Source organism: Colletotrichum aenigma, assembly GCF_013390185.1.
Source record: "Colletotrichum aenigma strain Cg56 chromosome Unknown KSG_Cg56_contig05, whole genome shotgun sequence".
In the NCBI taxonomy this organism is placed as follows: Eukaryota; Fungi; Ascomycota; class Sordariomycetes; order Glomerellales; family Glomerellaceae; genus Colletotrichum; species Colletotrichum aenigma.
In genome coordinates, this window is record NW_023500911.1 from 3644138 (window position 1) to 3657414 (window position 13277).

Genomic DNA, 13277 nt, shown 5'->3' on the forward strand with positions numbered 1-13277 from the left:
TTAAAAGCTTGGGGTGCGCCTCAAATCTTCTTCCGACCTCTTGATGATGCTTGGTCCCTCTTCCTAGTTGTAAGGGCAGACTACACCTCACCCATCTTTCGAGCAATATTTCTACACGGTCCGGTCCACGATGGGCAATAAGGACGATGTCAACGAGGCGCCTGAGGTGGTGGAAGACGCAGGCGAAACGAAGCAGCAGACCAACTACGCCTTGGTCGACCGAGAAGTTGCCCAATATGCCAGCGAGGGCATCGTCGACATCGACGAAGCGACCAACAAGAGATTGAAGGGAATGATTGACAAGAGGGTCTTGGCTGTGATGATTTTCACGTACTTCATGCAGTCTTTGGATAAGGGGACGATGTCATTCGCGTCCATCATGGGCATCATCGACGACACAAACTTGAAGGGGCAAGAGGTATGTCACTGACCTGTTTGAGGTTAGGTCTCTGCTAATGGATCTCAGTACGCCTGGTTGACGACGATCATCTACATCGTCATCCTCTGTGTAGAATACCCGGTATGGATGAAAATGAAAATCATTTGTGACCTTGGAGCTGATAATGGCCAGGAAAACTACATCATTCAAAAGATTCCGATCGCAAAGTGGCTTGCTTTCAACATCATCATGTGGGGAGTAACTCTCAGTTTGCACGCAGCCTGTCACAATTTCGTCAGTCTTGTAATTGTCCGCGGCTTTTTGGGCGCGTTTGAGGCCGTCTGTCAACCCAGTTTCGTGCTGTTGACGTCCATGTGGTATAAGCGTGAAGAGCAGGCGACCACCGCAATTCTTTGGTACGTACATGTACGAATGCGCTATATCGAGTTGTCCAGTACACTCATACAAGAACAGGTACATGATGAACGGTCTTCAACAAATCATTGGCGGGCTTTTGGCTTTCGCCTTCTCCTTCATCTCACACTCCTCGCCGATCAAGTCGTGGCAAGCGCTCTTCATGAGTTACGGCATCATCACTGTTTTCTGGGGCCTCTTCGTCCTGTGGTGGATGCCCGACTCGCCCATGAAGGCGCACTGCTTCAGTGAGGAGGACAAGAAGCTCATGGTAGAGCGGGTTCGTTCTAATCGGACCGGTCTTCAGAACCGCAAATACCGCAAGGAGCAGGTCTGGGAGGCTTTCAAGGATCCCCAAGGTCAGTCAGCATGCGACGTCTCGCCTGCCATCAACTGACACGTCTTATAGTCTATGGGTTTGCTCTGATTCAGCTTCTCACCACTCTTCCCTCTGGCGGATTGGGTGCGTTTGCGAACATCATTATCAAGGTAAACCGCATCCAACCGACACCTCTTGCTGTGGTCTCTAATCGTTCATCAGAGCTTCGGCTACACGACCTGGCAGACTCAGCTTCTCCAGAGCGTAACGGGCATCCTGCAGATCATCACGATGGTAACGGCCGCTTGGATTGACCGACGCTACAAGCAGACAATCCTCGCCATGATGGCCGCCGTTGCCCCCACCATCGCTGGCACCGTCGTCCTCCTCACGGTCCCGTTCGAACCCAGCAAGAAGGTCGGCCTGTTGTTCGCCTACTACATCATGATCTCCTTCTGGGCCTGCAGCGGCCTCGCTCTTTCGCTCGTTACACGTAACGTCGCCGGCCAAACCAAGAAGGGCGTCGTCATTTGCAGTAACTTCGTTTTCTGGGCTGCTGGCAACTCCATTGGGCCTCAAGTCTTCCGCTCACAAGATGCGCCTCGCTACTTTCTGGCTCTGGCGATCATCATTGGCTGCTTTTCTCTGCTAGAAGTTACGCTGTTTGCTCTGCGCACGTACTACGTATGGCAGAATAAGTCGCGCGATGCCAAGATCGCGCGAGGAGAAGCTGTTGCGGATGTTGCCCATGCGCATGCTTTCGAGGACATCACCGACAAGGTACGATGCCATCTATGTTTTTCTCCTCGTGGTAATATAATGCTAACTCAGCCCAGGAAAACGTCAACTTCAGATACAACTACTAGAGAGAGTCTTTGCCAGCCCCGCTGGATGAACGCAACGCTTGTCTGCAAAGAGCGCGCCTGGGAGGATGCCAGGTCACTAGTGAACATTGCGTATGAGCCCGATGGGATATGTAAACATTGCAGCGTGGAGTGGATATGAGATATTGATACCCAATGAGCATTCTGCGTACATGCATGACCGAGGATCTCGAATCGAGCCACAATGAGCAGACAATTCTCGTGCATTGCTACGCCTCCAGGCTCTAACCATGACCCGAACGTCGCTAAAGACCATCACATGATAATAACGACAAAAGAACGACCTTCAGGGTGGACCTCGAAGCCATTGGGCGCAACGTTGCAATTTGCCAGACCCAGGTTTCCCCTCACCAGCCCCGGACGGCGCTTCTAGTACCCCAGACCCCACGAAATCCACTCCCCTAACAGGCGAAATTTGTGGTTCAACCGCCTTGTTCATGTTACGAGAGGGGCATATGCGAGGGTCTCGCACCCAAGCCATTAGCGACTGTGGAGGAACCATGCTGGACTAATCGTTTCTGGAGGATGACGCGTATTGCATGTTTGCTCACAGTGTTCAGCTGGCCACCAGCCTCCAAGTTTGGTATCCCAGTAAGCACATCCTGGCTAGTACGAGCAAAAGATGCCCTGGGCTCGACACGATGGATTGCGTGGGGGTGCGTCGGCACCGAACTCCCCAGCCAGTCGGGGTTGACACCCGGTGATTGCCGGCCGGATATCGGTTGTTGGTGCGGAGAGGAGGCCGATGGAGGGGCTCACTCCGACTAAAGGCACAGATATCGTGAACTTTTAGACGTCGATAGTATACGTTCTCAAGTTTTGTGCCTGCAATCTTGCCAGGAAGAGTCGCTATTCGAAACTCAGGGATACTCTGCTCTGCGGCCACTCACTATGTGCGGACAAGGGACTTCCTGTGGCCACCAGCCTGCCCTCTCAACAGGATCATACCCTTTGCGGGCACCAGCTCCAGTAGGCAAGAGAGTGAATAAGCTTTACAGAGACCGAACGGCCAACTTTTACTCTCCGGGACAATGGGAGAAGGTCAATCTGCTTTCGTACGACCCCATTGGCGATCTCGATTCTAGCCGATCCAACTAACAAGATTTCCGTAGAATGCTGCATCTGGCAGTGTGCTCTGAGCCGCCAAACCTCCAACTCTCGGTTTGGGACAGCCCTGGCACAAGCCGACCGTCATTCTCAGAAGCCACAGCTCAGACGAACGAGTTCCGCAAGACCCAGACTGGGGAATCTTTCGGCCCTTCATGGTCGACCCACTGGTTCCGTGTTGAGATTACGATCCCCGAAGAGATGCGCCAGATGGAGCACCTCGAGCTGCACTGGGACTGCAGCAACGAGGCCACCGTCTGGACGGCGCAGGGTGAGCCCCTCCAGGGGCTGACTGGCCGTGGCGAACGCATCGAGTGGATCATCCCGGAGGCGTTCAAAGACGGCGAGATGTACACCGTATTTATCGAGATGGCGTGCAACGGCATGTTTGGAAACGCGGCCGGCGATCCCATCTTCAAGAACAACGCCAACGGCGACGCGATCCAGCCGCCCGACGCGAACAAGTACTTTGTCCTCTCCAAGGCGGAAATCGTCGCCGTTGATGTGCAGGCGCGGAAGCTGCGCACGGATATCGAGGTGATTCACCAGGCTGCGCAGGAGTTTCCCGAAGACTCATGGGAGCAGCGTGAAGCTTTGAACATTGCGACGAGGATTATCAACACTTTCAGAGCAGGTGACCGAGAGTCGATTTTGAAGAGTCGGAAGATTGCTGAAGAGTACCTCGGTCCTGACACCAACTCGGACAAGGTGTTTTCTGTGCGCAGCGAAAAGGTACCTGATGTCTTCGCTGTTGGACATTGTCATATTGATACCTGCTGGCTGTGGCCGTGGGAGGAGACGAAGCGCAAAGTTGTTCGGTCATGGTCGAATCAGTGCGATTTGATGGATCGGTACCCTGAACTGAAGTTTGTTTGCTCCCAAGCCCAGCAAGTGAGTCACTGGTCCTTTAACCTTCGGGAGTCGCTGCTGATGTCGTTTGTAGTTCAAATGGCTCAAGGAGGGCTACCCGTACGCCTGGGAACGAGTGAAAGCCAAAGTCAAGGAGGGCCAGTTTCTGCCCATTGGAGGTTGCTGGATTGAACATGACACGAACATGCCGAGCGGCGAATCGCTTGTTCGGCAGTTTCTCTACGGTCAAAGGTTCTTCGAGAGCAACTTCGGGTTCCGGTCAACTATTTGCTGGCTACCCGACACATTCGGCCAGTCGAGTCAGATCCCTCAACTCTGTCGGCAAGCAGGGATGAACAGGTTCCTGACGCAGAAGATTTGCTTCAACAACATGAATGAGTTTCCTCACACTTCCTTCAATTGGTAAGAGGCGCTCTACATTTAGGTAGTCCAGCTAATCTAAGTAATGCAGGGTTGCTCTTGATGGAAGTCAAGTCATTTGCCACATGCCGCCCGCAAAGACTTATTGTGCCGACGCAACATTCGACAACATCAAGAAGAGCATGACACAGCACAGGACGCTAGATCAAGATCATACCTCTCTCCTTGCAGTTAGTACCCTATCGACTCTAAAGCATCATTCGTTGATCGCCGATTGACATTCTTCCAGTTTGGGAAAGGTGATGGCGGTGGCGGCCCTACCTGGCAGCAGATTGAGAGGCTTCGGAGACTGAGAGGTCTCGCGGACACCACCGGGCTTCTCCCTCGAGTTCATCTTGGCGGCACCCCTGACGACTTCTTCGACAAGCTGGAAGAAAAGGCCCACATGCTTCCAACCTGGCATGGGGAGCTGTACTTCGAGCTTCATCGTGGCACTTACACGACTCAAGCCGCTACGAAGAACAATAACAGACGGGCTGAGTTTCTCCTGAGAGATCTCGAGCTACTTGCCACGATTGCCTCCATCCATGATCCCTCGTACAAGTATCCTAAGAAGGAACTCGATGAGATGTGGGAAGGCGTTCTACTCTGCCAATTCCACGACTGTCTTCCTGGAACTGCGATTGGGATGTGCTATGACGACTCGGACAAGGTATGCCCTACAGCCCCAGACATACGAAATTGAACTGACACGCGTCAAGATCTACTCAAACGTTTTATCAATTCGCGATACCCTTCTCCAAGATATATACAGCACTCTGAGTGTATTTGAGGGACCCGAGCCAAGGTTTGCTGATGACGAGCAACCCGCTCTCAACACCTTGGCGTGGCCCCGCAAAGAGGTCTTTTTCGCTAGCAACGGGTCGGCTGTCATCGCCGAAGGTAATGGCACCTTCCTCTCTATTCAAGATACCCCAACGGCCACAGCCAAGAAGTTAGTGACCGTGGAGGAAATTTCTGAAGGCGTCTTCAAAATGCAGAACTCCCGCTTCTCGGTGACCGTCGAGCGAGGGTGCATAACTTCCTTGTACGATTACAGCACCAAGCGACAGGTCCTTGCAGGAAAGGCGAACCAGTTCGTCATTTTCGATGACAAACCCATCTACTGGCAAGCCTGGGACGTGGAGGTTTTCCATCTCGAAACTCGGGAAGAGTTGCATGGCTCCACCACATCGGTTCTTGAAGACGGCCCTCTAAGGGTCAGCGTTGTCACGGAGACGAAGATCAGCGACGTCAGCTCTATCAAGACCACCATCAACCTCGGCGCTGCCTTTGATGAGAAATGCAGTCCTTCGTATGTGGAGTGCACTGCGGAAGTTGACTGGCATGAGACGATGAAGTTCCTGAAGGTCGAGTTCCCGGTGGATGTTCGGCACCATGAGGCATCGTATGACACCCAGTACGGTGTCATCCGGCGGCCAACTCACTACAACACCTCGTAAGTATCAGTCACCGTGAACCCTTTCTTTGCGGTTCGCTGACACTCTGGGACTCAGCTGGGACATGGCCAAGTTTGAGGTATGCAGCCATAAGTATGCCGATCTCTCGGAATACGGCTACGGCGTCTCGATTCTCAACGACAGCAAGTACGGCTTTGCCACAGTCGGCAACACCATGAGGCTTTCGCTCCTACGCTCCGCCAAGGCTCCCGATGACCAGGCCGATATGGGCAAGCACACCATTCGATGGGCCATCCTGCCTCACCAAGGCCCTCTTGGACCGGAAACGGTCAGAGCCGCGTTCAACTTCAATAATCCCTTGAAGCCGATGTGGATGTCCACGAACTCGCCGTTGAGGGAGTTTCCAATCGTCTTGGATGGCGACAAGAACCTTGTCCTCGACACTATCAAGCGTGGAGAAGATGATGAAGACGTCAGCAACGGCGAATTACCGGTGCGGTCGGGTAAAAGCGTCATTGTTCGAATCTATGAGAGCCTTGGTGGGCGCGGACGGGCGACGGTGCAGACGAGGTGGAACTTGCAGAGTGTGCACAAGACGAATCTTCTGGAGGACGACGAAGCAGATGTTCCCTTGGTTGATGGCAAGTTTGAGGTTGACCTTGGTCCCTTCCAGTTGCAGACATTCAGGTTGGTTCTGGCCAGATAGGAGGGTGGAGAGAATTCGAAGAGCGGGAATGAGCTTGTGAATCCTTTTAGAGACAAGTAGCTCGAATGACTGTGAAGTTCGCAGCGACAGTGAGGAATGCTCCCGTCAAAAAGTGTGCCAACCTCAGTGATGAATTATGCTGCCCTCGCAGGTGTTCTATGTAAAGCAATCTAATTACCTACGCGACACATCTGTCGCTATCTCGGCGCCCTTGGCCGTGTTTGCATCTTCGTCGATGTTGGTGCACTCGTTGGCGTTGGTGTGTTCAATGGTGTCAGTGTATTCGTCTGAATAGGAACCTTCGTTGATACTGTCAGCAATAGTTCCGTTTCGTCTTCCTCTCCTCTCGAGAAAAGCAATCAACAAGATCACTGGCACCGTCAGCGCCCCCGTAACCAAGCTGGCAATGTACCCCTTTTGGTAGTTTGGCGCGTCGGTCACGGGATAAAAGATAAGAGGCCACCACGTCTAAACCCAGTCAGTGAATGGGAAAAAACATCACTTTATCTTGAGGCGAACGTACCACAAATGCAAAATCGAATGAGTTCATGAAGCCTGTCGTGATTGCTCGGAGTTGCAGATCGTGGGCCGTGAGATCGGCCATCCATGAGTACCAGAGCGCTTGCGGCGCGTACGTCGTGCCCATCAGGTAGAAGGCGAAAAAGTAGCCCGCGTCTGGCGGGTCTGAGATCAAAATGGCGCTGCTGACGATGAAAGTGAAGCCTATGCACAGGGACGCCTGCCAGCGGGAGCGGAGCTTGTCGGATACTGCGCAGTAGATGAATGTTGCGACAATGCCTGTTGCGTAGATTGCTGTGGGGTAGTTGTTCTGTTGGATGACGCTGTAGCCGCGAGAAGCCATCCAGAGGGGCATCACATTGTTTTGTATCGCTTGGACGCTGAGAGAATAGACTGTCCTCGTTCATTAGCAACAACTAAGAGGATGGCCATGTTTAGAGGAGGCGTACGCATGAACACAGTCGGGAGCAACCAGAATTGCCAGCTGAGAAGAACACGCCGAAAGATGCTCAGATCCCACTCTTTGGCCTTTGTTCTGCCGAGGCGGGTGACTGCGAGTTCCCTCTCTTCGGGAGATAGAAACCTGGCGGAGCGGTGCTCTGGCAGATCGGGAATCGCGAACCAGCCTGCCCTCATGTCAGTCTTCCGTTTGTCTGTCGCTATGGAGGAGGGGTCACTCACCAAATACGGCGAAGGGGATTGTAACACATGAAACCACCACAAAAATGAGCCGCCATGGAGCGATCGGGCCGTTGGAGAGAGAAGCCAGGAGACCGGCCTGGATCCAACCTCCCGCCATGTTGCCGAGGTTGCCAAAAGCGCAGAAGACGGCTGCGCGGGTAGCAAGTTCAGATTGCTTATACCATGATCCGTAGATGAAATGCGCACCCACGCTAAGTCGCGTGAGTCTATGTCGAGTCTCATTTCACAAGCTTCAAAGGCGGACTTACTATGCAATGGCAGAAAAGGCGCCTTCAAACCCATTGAGAATGAAGACTTGATAGACGTGAGTCGCTCGGAAAGTGACCAGCGTGAGCACGCTCCAAACGGTGTTGGCGGCGACGAATACGTATCGCGGTTTGACGATGGTCAAGATTGAGGTTGAGGGGATCTGGAACACGGCGTAGGTGACGAGATAGATTGTGTGCATGTAGTTGAAGTCCTGAGACAGAGTCAGGATGGAACCGGACCAACCGGTGTTTGGTGTTTCATGGAAGACAACTCACTTTCCCTTGGAAGTTCAGATCTTCCTTCATGCCGCTGATGTAGGCGGTGCTGTAGCTGGCGCGATTGATGCCGAACAGGAACCACACCACGGAGAAGTAGATGAGCACGGTGAAGTCGAGCTTGATGAGCAGCGACCGCTCGACCGACGGCGGGCCCCAGAGGGCCGTCTTAATTCTGGACGCCATATCGGAGGCTGCTACCGGACGTCGTGGTGGCAGCGATGATGAGGATGAGGAGGCGGCGGGAAGCAGAGGCGACGCCTCTGAGACTGTGATATCTGCCATTCTGGTTTTGTACTGCGCTTGCGCACCACCCTTGCCTGCAGTGCAAGGTTTCACAGGCGCGCGATGTCGTCTTGAAGGGTTGCAGATTTCGCCATCGACTCAGAGATGATCAATGAGTGCAGTACCGCGGCGGGCGGGCGGGAAGCGGGATTTAGGTCGGCTAAGCACTAAAACACGCTGCGGAGTCGTTGCGACAGCTCACCTAAGCAACTGGAATCGTGCCACTTACCGAATTGCGCGAGCTTATGGCGGCGCGGGGTTTGGCCACTTTCGGTAGGTAGCACGACATAAGGCCCTTTGTTGGCGTTGATAAAGAAAATCTGGCCAGTCGTTTGTTTGTCTGCGAGACTCGGTGTTCTCTGTTCTTATCAGTGATTGAGGAATTGCTCATGAGTTTAGTGCTTCTAAGAGGGGTCCCTACCGATGAATTCAATGAGTACGCAACTACGTCCTTCGTGGGTTTATTTCTTCCTGTAAGAGCAGGAAGCTGTTGATAACTCTATGTCTCTCCGAAACTTTTCTTCTTAGGCTCATGAAATGAATATAATTTGCTGATCGTTACATTTTCGTTTCCACTAAGTCCAATTCCATCCAAAAGATACCTTACGCACATTTTGTTACTCTTTATACATGATTTTTATCAACACTAGGCACAACAGTGTCATTTCCACGACACAAAACCTCTCCCCCTCCCTTTCCCATCTCGCAGTGAATCCATGCTCGTCGTTGATGAAGCCAGTCCGTGAACTGAAGCGGCTCGCCCCAGTCCCGCTTCCAATCCCCCGCAAAGAATTCCACCTGCTGGAGAGAATGCCCGCCGCGGTCTCGCAAGAAATACGCCAGCTCTCGCGCGGTCGAAGTGTTGAGCAAAGGCTGTGCAAACTCCTCGATGGTCTGTCCCCGGCCGTCCCAGTAGTCGTCGTTCTTCTGCCGCCGATATTCGCTCGCCATCTCCAAGTAGATTGTCAAGTTTGAAAGAGTGTCTGGAACGCTCCTCATAAGAGTCGCCATGTCGTCTAATGGCCAACTTGTGTTGTTGTGGCGGTTCAAGTCTATGGTGAGGGCTTTCAGCCGCGGTGCGAGATGTCTGATGTCTTGCAGGATTGGCATTGGTAAGAGAGGACGAGGGCGATAGAGAGTTTCTGCGCTCCTCCACTCCAGCCCGGTGAGACTGCTTCCGTGGTGCTCGAGGATCAGCCTCAACGTTTCTTCAGAATATTGAGCCTCGATCCAGGTGAACTGGTTGAGTGTGCCAGCCGGTAAGGCCAGGATGAAGTCGAGCATATCCGCTCCTTCGACAGACAAGGATCGTAAGCTTGGTAATTTGGGAGCGAGGAGCTTCGCGATCAAGTCGGTAGAGCTATCCCGACATGAATCGCACCTAATTGACAGGCTCTGAAGTTGAGAAAAGTCCATGGCTGCGAGCCACAACTCCAAATTCGTCTTTGCCCTCTGGTCTCGCGGAAGCAGACGCCACTTTAGGAACTTGTAGGCGTTCCCCGACATGATCCACTGTAGCGTGTGATCCCATCCGTAAAGTGAGATGTAGTTCAAATCAGAGTCGCCAAAGTTGTAGCCATCGAGAGTGAGATCTCGTATTGCTGATGCATACTTCGTGCCGCCTGCTGGGTTGAAGGGCAAACTCCATCGCTCCGGAAAACCGATGCATCCGATAAGCGCGAATCGCAGGTCAAGGGTTGCGATTTCCGGGCAGGTCTCGAGAATGGAATGAATCTGGTGTATGCTTATTGATCTCCGGTCAGATACCCAGTGGCCGTCTGATTTCGGGATCGTGGCGTGGATTTTTGAGGGACATGTTGATGCGAAGAAGCCGGATGTGAGTGGGAGCGCATGCCACAAGTTCTTCAGATTCATGATTTGAAAGTTGATGTATTGGGCGGCGGTGCCGTGGAAAGCATTGCAGTTCTCCAATTCGAGGTGCCTTTGTTACGAAGACGGCGTGGCCACGTGGTGCGTTACTGTGCCACACCATAGCGTTGCTGTTGCCTGGCGGCTTAGTATCCAGATGAAACACATCACAGTACGAAGAACAGATGGTGAAATTAGTGTGGCGTTGTCATTCCATGATTTATGTTGTGACTTTGACCTAATCCTCCAATCCCAAACGCCTTCGCCCATGCAAACGAGGTGCCTCCCATTTGTCCTGTTCAAGGAGATGGGTGATATGCGGCCCAGCCTTTTGACTAATTCCTCCACAGTTAACCTACCTTACGCATAGTACGGTTTCCTCCCACAAACGCTAAATCTGCAAAAACAAGTGAGTAGATGCCCTGACTGTTGAAACACAACGTTCCATCCCATAAGGTTGTCAACTTACACTTCCCAATACGCATGAACCGATCGATTCAGCAACTCCTCTCTCACCTCCTCGCAAAAGTCTTTCGTATCTTGCTCCGTCCAGCCCAGCACACGCGTAAAGACGGCCAGCGTAGACGCCTCGAGGCCTGCCAAGCTCCCCGCCTGAACCCACCAGCCTGCTTCTCGCAGCTTCTTCTTCGCAGGCCACGGGCTGACGGGCCAGATCCTCTTGTGCTCGACGACGGCCTCGAAGCCTGCTTCCTCGAGCAGCTGCTTGAAACGTGTCGGCACATCGATTGAGCTTCCGATCTTGTTGCAGCCTTCGACTAGCAGCGAGGACCACCTGGCGATGGCACTGGTCTCGGGCATGGAGTCGTCTGGGCACAGAATCGGCCACGCGTTGTCCTGGAGCTCGATGTAGCCGCCAGGCTCGAGGTGCCTGCAACAGTTAGATTGGGTTCGCGGTGTGTTCGGGGCGGGTGTGTAGCCACTCGAATGCCTGCGCCAGCATCTTCTCCCAGCTTTTGAAGCATGAGTTCATGTGCCGCACGAAGATGAAGTCGAAGGGGATCGTCCATCTCCAATCCTTGTCTACGTCGTCGATCTCAAACATGCAGTTCGGAGGCACACTGCCAAGTCAGCCCCGTGCGGGTCAGTGGGCTGGAGGGACATACTAGTCAGGTTGGATGGGACTGAGATCAACCCCGGTGACCTTGATCACATTAGCATCTCACCGGATACAAGGCCCGGAAGTCATCAAACCATGGTCTCGGGATGAAGGTCCGCTGCGACACATTAGATGCGACCAGGCATGGCTACGCTCAGAATGCTTACCATATTCCATAGCCCAGATGCCTGTACCAGTGCCGATGTCAAGGACTCGCTTTGCATTGTCCTGCATCGGGCTCATGCAGAGTTTGTCGTCCCACGTTAATAGCCACAGCTGGTGCTGCAAGTCTATGATAAAGTGAGTGGGAATAGCTTCATGGTCTCCAACGGGTGGCATTACATAATCGATCTTGCTCCAGCTATTGACTGGTTAGAGGCAATTCACCAATGGTTGTAGGTTGAAGGGAGACATACGACATCGTTGGGCAGGATGTATTCTTCGGGTGTCATGGAGGTTGGTCAGCTGTCTCGGCCATGTCATGCGTTGTACTCACTCCCTTCGCTGAGTTTGTGATACGTGCGGCCGTTCTCTTTGCAGTATTCACGGATGCTGGGTCGCACGGAGATTAAAGACGGAGGCAGCGCCTCGTCCAAGGACTGGAACGAGTCTCAGCTAACCTGCAAACAGATGAGGGAATGAGAGGACTAGATGCACCTCGGCATCGATGGAGATGCGATCAAAGTCGCCATCGTCGTCACGGTGGGTATCCTGCACGTGCAGCCCGTCAGCAAAGTCGTGTACCCAGCGCACTGCCGCCCGCCGACCGCCGACCGGAGCGGAAGACGGGCGGGCTTTCGGCGCGCAAAGGAGGGGCACATTGGACTGAATGAGTAAGGCGGAAGAGAGGGCGAAGGAATCAAAGGCAGGTCAACTCACGTCGTCCCCGTTTCTCGAATCAGACATGTTACCGGCGGCCTGGGTTTGGAAATCGCAAGTTCGTCCGGCCGCAAGGGGAGATGGACCGAGAGAAAGCGAATCGGCGGCACCAGCAGCACGGGTCACAAAAACGAAAGCGTGTGAAATGGAGGGGGGAGGGGGGAGGGAGAAAGGGGACGAGGATTTTAGGGGTGCCTCCGAAACCGTGCTTCTTGGCCCAGACCTCCCTCAGGCTCCTCCTCTCTCTTCTCCTGGGCCCCCCTTCCGTTCACCTCCACATCTGATGGTGCGCGTTGGTTCTGCGACGGCCGAACGTGAGGATGTGATTGGTGCTGTGCCGCATGCATGGTCTCACCTGTGGCACCTTCGTGGGCGCGATTTCCTGGTCGCTGGGATGGGATGAAGAAGTGCTGCCGTCAGCGTCGGTTACAGAAGCTGGCGGCGGATGTGATTGGGGGGTTTTCGAAGCATGTGTTGCGCACCACCCTGGACCCTGTAATCATCCACATCGTGGCCTGATGAGCGGTTCTACATTTATGGTGCGTCTCTGGGGGAAAACGACGACGAAAACAAGAGATCATAGAGCCTATTTTATACTCTTATTCTTATGTTCTATTGATGTTCTCAGTATTATGTGACAGTAAGCTTCCGCGGTCACCCGCAATTCTTAGCTTTAGGTCTCAACTTAAATTGCTCAAGCTGGATTGTCTTTTCGAGTCACATCTACGTAGACACTGCGCAGTATTACCGCTTGAAATCATTATGCCCATGCCGACTAGATCGCTGCTGGTTTGTTTCGTTCTCAGAAGCCTGAGGGTTCACCCAGCGCAGTGGAGGATATAGATGTCTGAGGTTCAATTAGATTCTGTGACTGAAACTTCTA

The 13277-nt window shown here is 53.2% G+C and overlaps 5 protein-coding genes across 5 annotated transcripts; 2 read left to right on the forward strand and 3 right to left on the reverse strand.

The window, feature by feature from the left end:
* Window positions 1-130: 130 nt before the first annotated feature.
* CGCA056_v008634 (putative transporter) lies at window positions 131-1978 on the forward strand (the record flags this gene model as incomplete). Its single annotated transcript, XM_037323881.1, has 7 exons — window positions 131-418; window positions 467-520; window positions 572-795; window positions 854-1152; window positions 1203-1282; window positions 1335-1892; window positions 1949-1978. 7 exons carry the CDS (start codon window positions 131-133, stop codon window positions 1976-1978), a joined length of 1533 nt encoding a protein of 510 aa, XP_037178397.1.
* A 909-nt stretch (window positions 1979-2887) lies between these two features.
* ams1-1 (Alpha-mannosidase) lies at window positions 2888-6499 on the forward strand (the record flags this gene model as incomplete). Its single annotated transcript, XM_037323882.1, has 7 exons — window positions 2888-3051; window positions 3109-3994; window positions 4047-4375; window positions 4425-4563; window positions 4623-5045; window positions 5095-5831; window positions 5890-6499. 7 exons carry the CDS (start codon window positions 2888-2890, stop codon window positions 6497-6499), a joined length of 3288 nt encoding a protein of 1095 aa, XP_037178398.1.
* A 174-nt stretch (window positions 6500-6673) lies between these two features.
* CGCA056_v008636 (Pantothenate transporter liz1) lies at window positions 6674-8529 on the reverse strand (the record flags this gene model as incomplete). The annotated part of the gene is made up of 6 exons (XM_037323883.1): window positions 6674-6967; window positions 7023-7411; window positions 7468-7644; window positions 7700-7911; window positions 7969-8180; window positions 8245-8529. The coding sequence occupies 6 exons, from the start codon at window positions 8527-8529 to the stop codon at window positions 6674-6676; spliced, it is 1569 nt and encodes a 522-aa protein (XP_037178399.1).
* A 624-nt stretch (window positions 8530-9153) lies between these two features.
* CGCA056_v008637 (uncharacterized protein) lies at window positions 9154-10404 on the reverse strand (the record flags this gene model as incomplete). Its single annotated transcript, XM_037323884.1, has 1 exon — window positions 9154-10404. The coding sequence occupies one exon, from the start codon at window positions 10402-10404 to the stop codon at window positions 9154-9156; it is 1251 nt and encodes a 416-aa protein (XP_037178400.1).
* Window positions 10405-10733: 329 nt separating this feature from the next.
* Window positions 10734-12421, reverse strand: tdiE-16 (putative methyltransferase tdiE; the record flags this gene model as incomplete). The annotated part of the gene is made up of 11 exons (XM_037323885.1): window positions 10734-10740; window positions 10868-11287; window positions 11340-11477; window positions 11523-11560; window positions 11611-11633; window positions 11683-11805; window positions 11858-11876; window positions 11932-11954; window positions 12012-12114; window positions 12173-12226; window positions 12395-12421. The coding sequence occupies 11 exons, from the start codon at window positions 12419-12421 to the stop codon at window positions 10734-10736; spliced, it is 975 nt and encodes a 324-aa protein (XP_037178401.1).
* Between the last annotated feature and the right edge of the window lie 856 nt (window positions 12422-13277).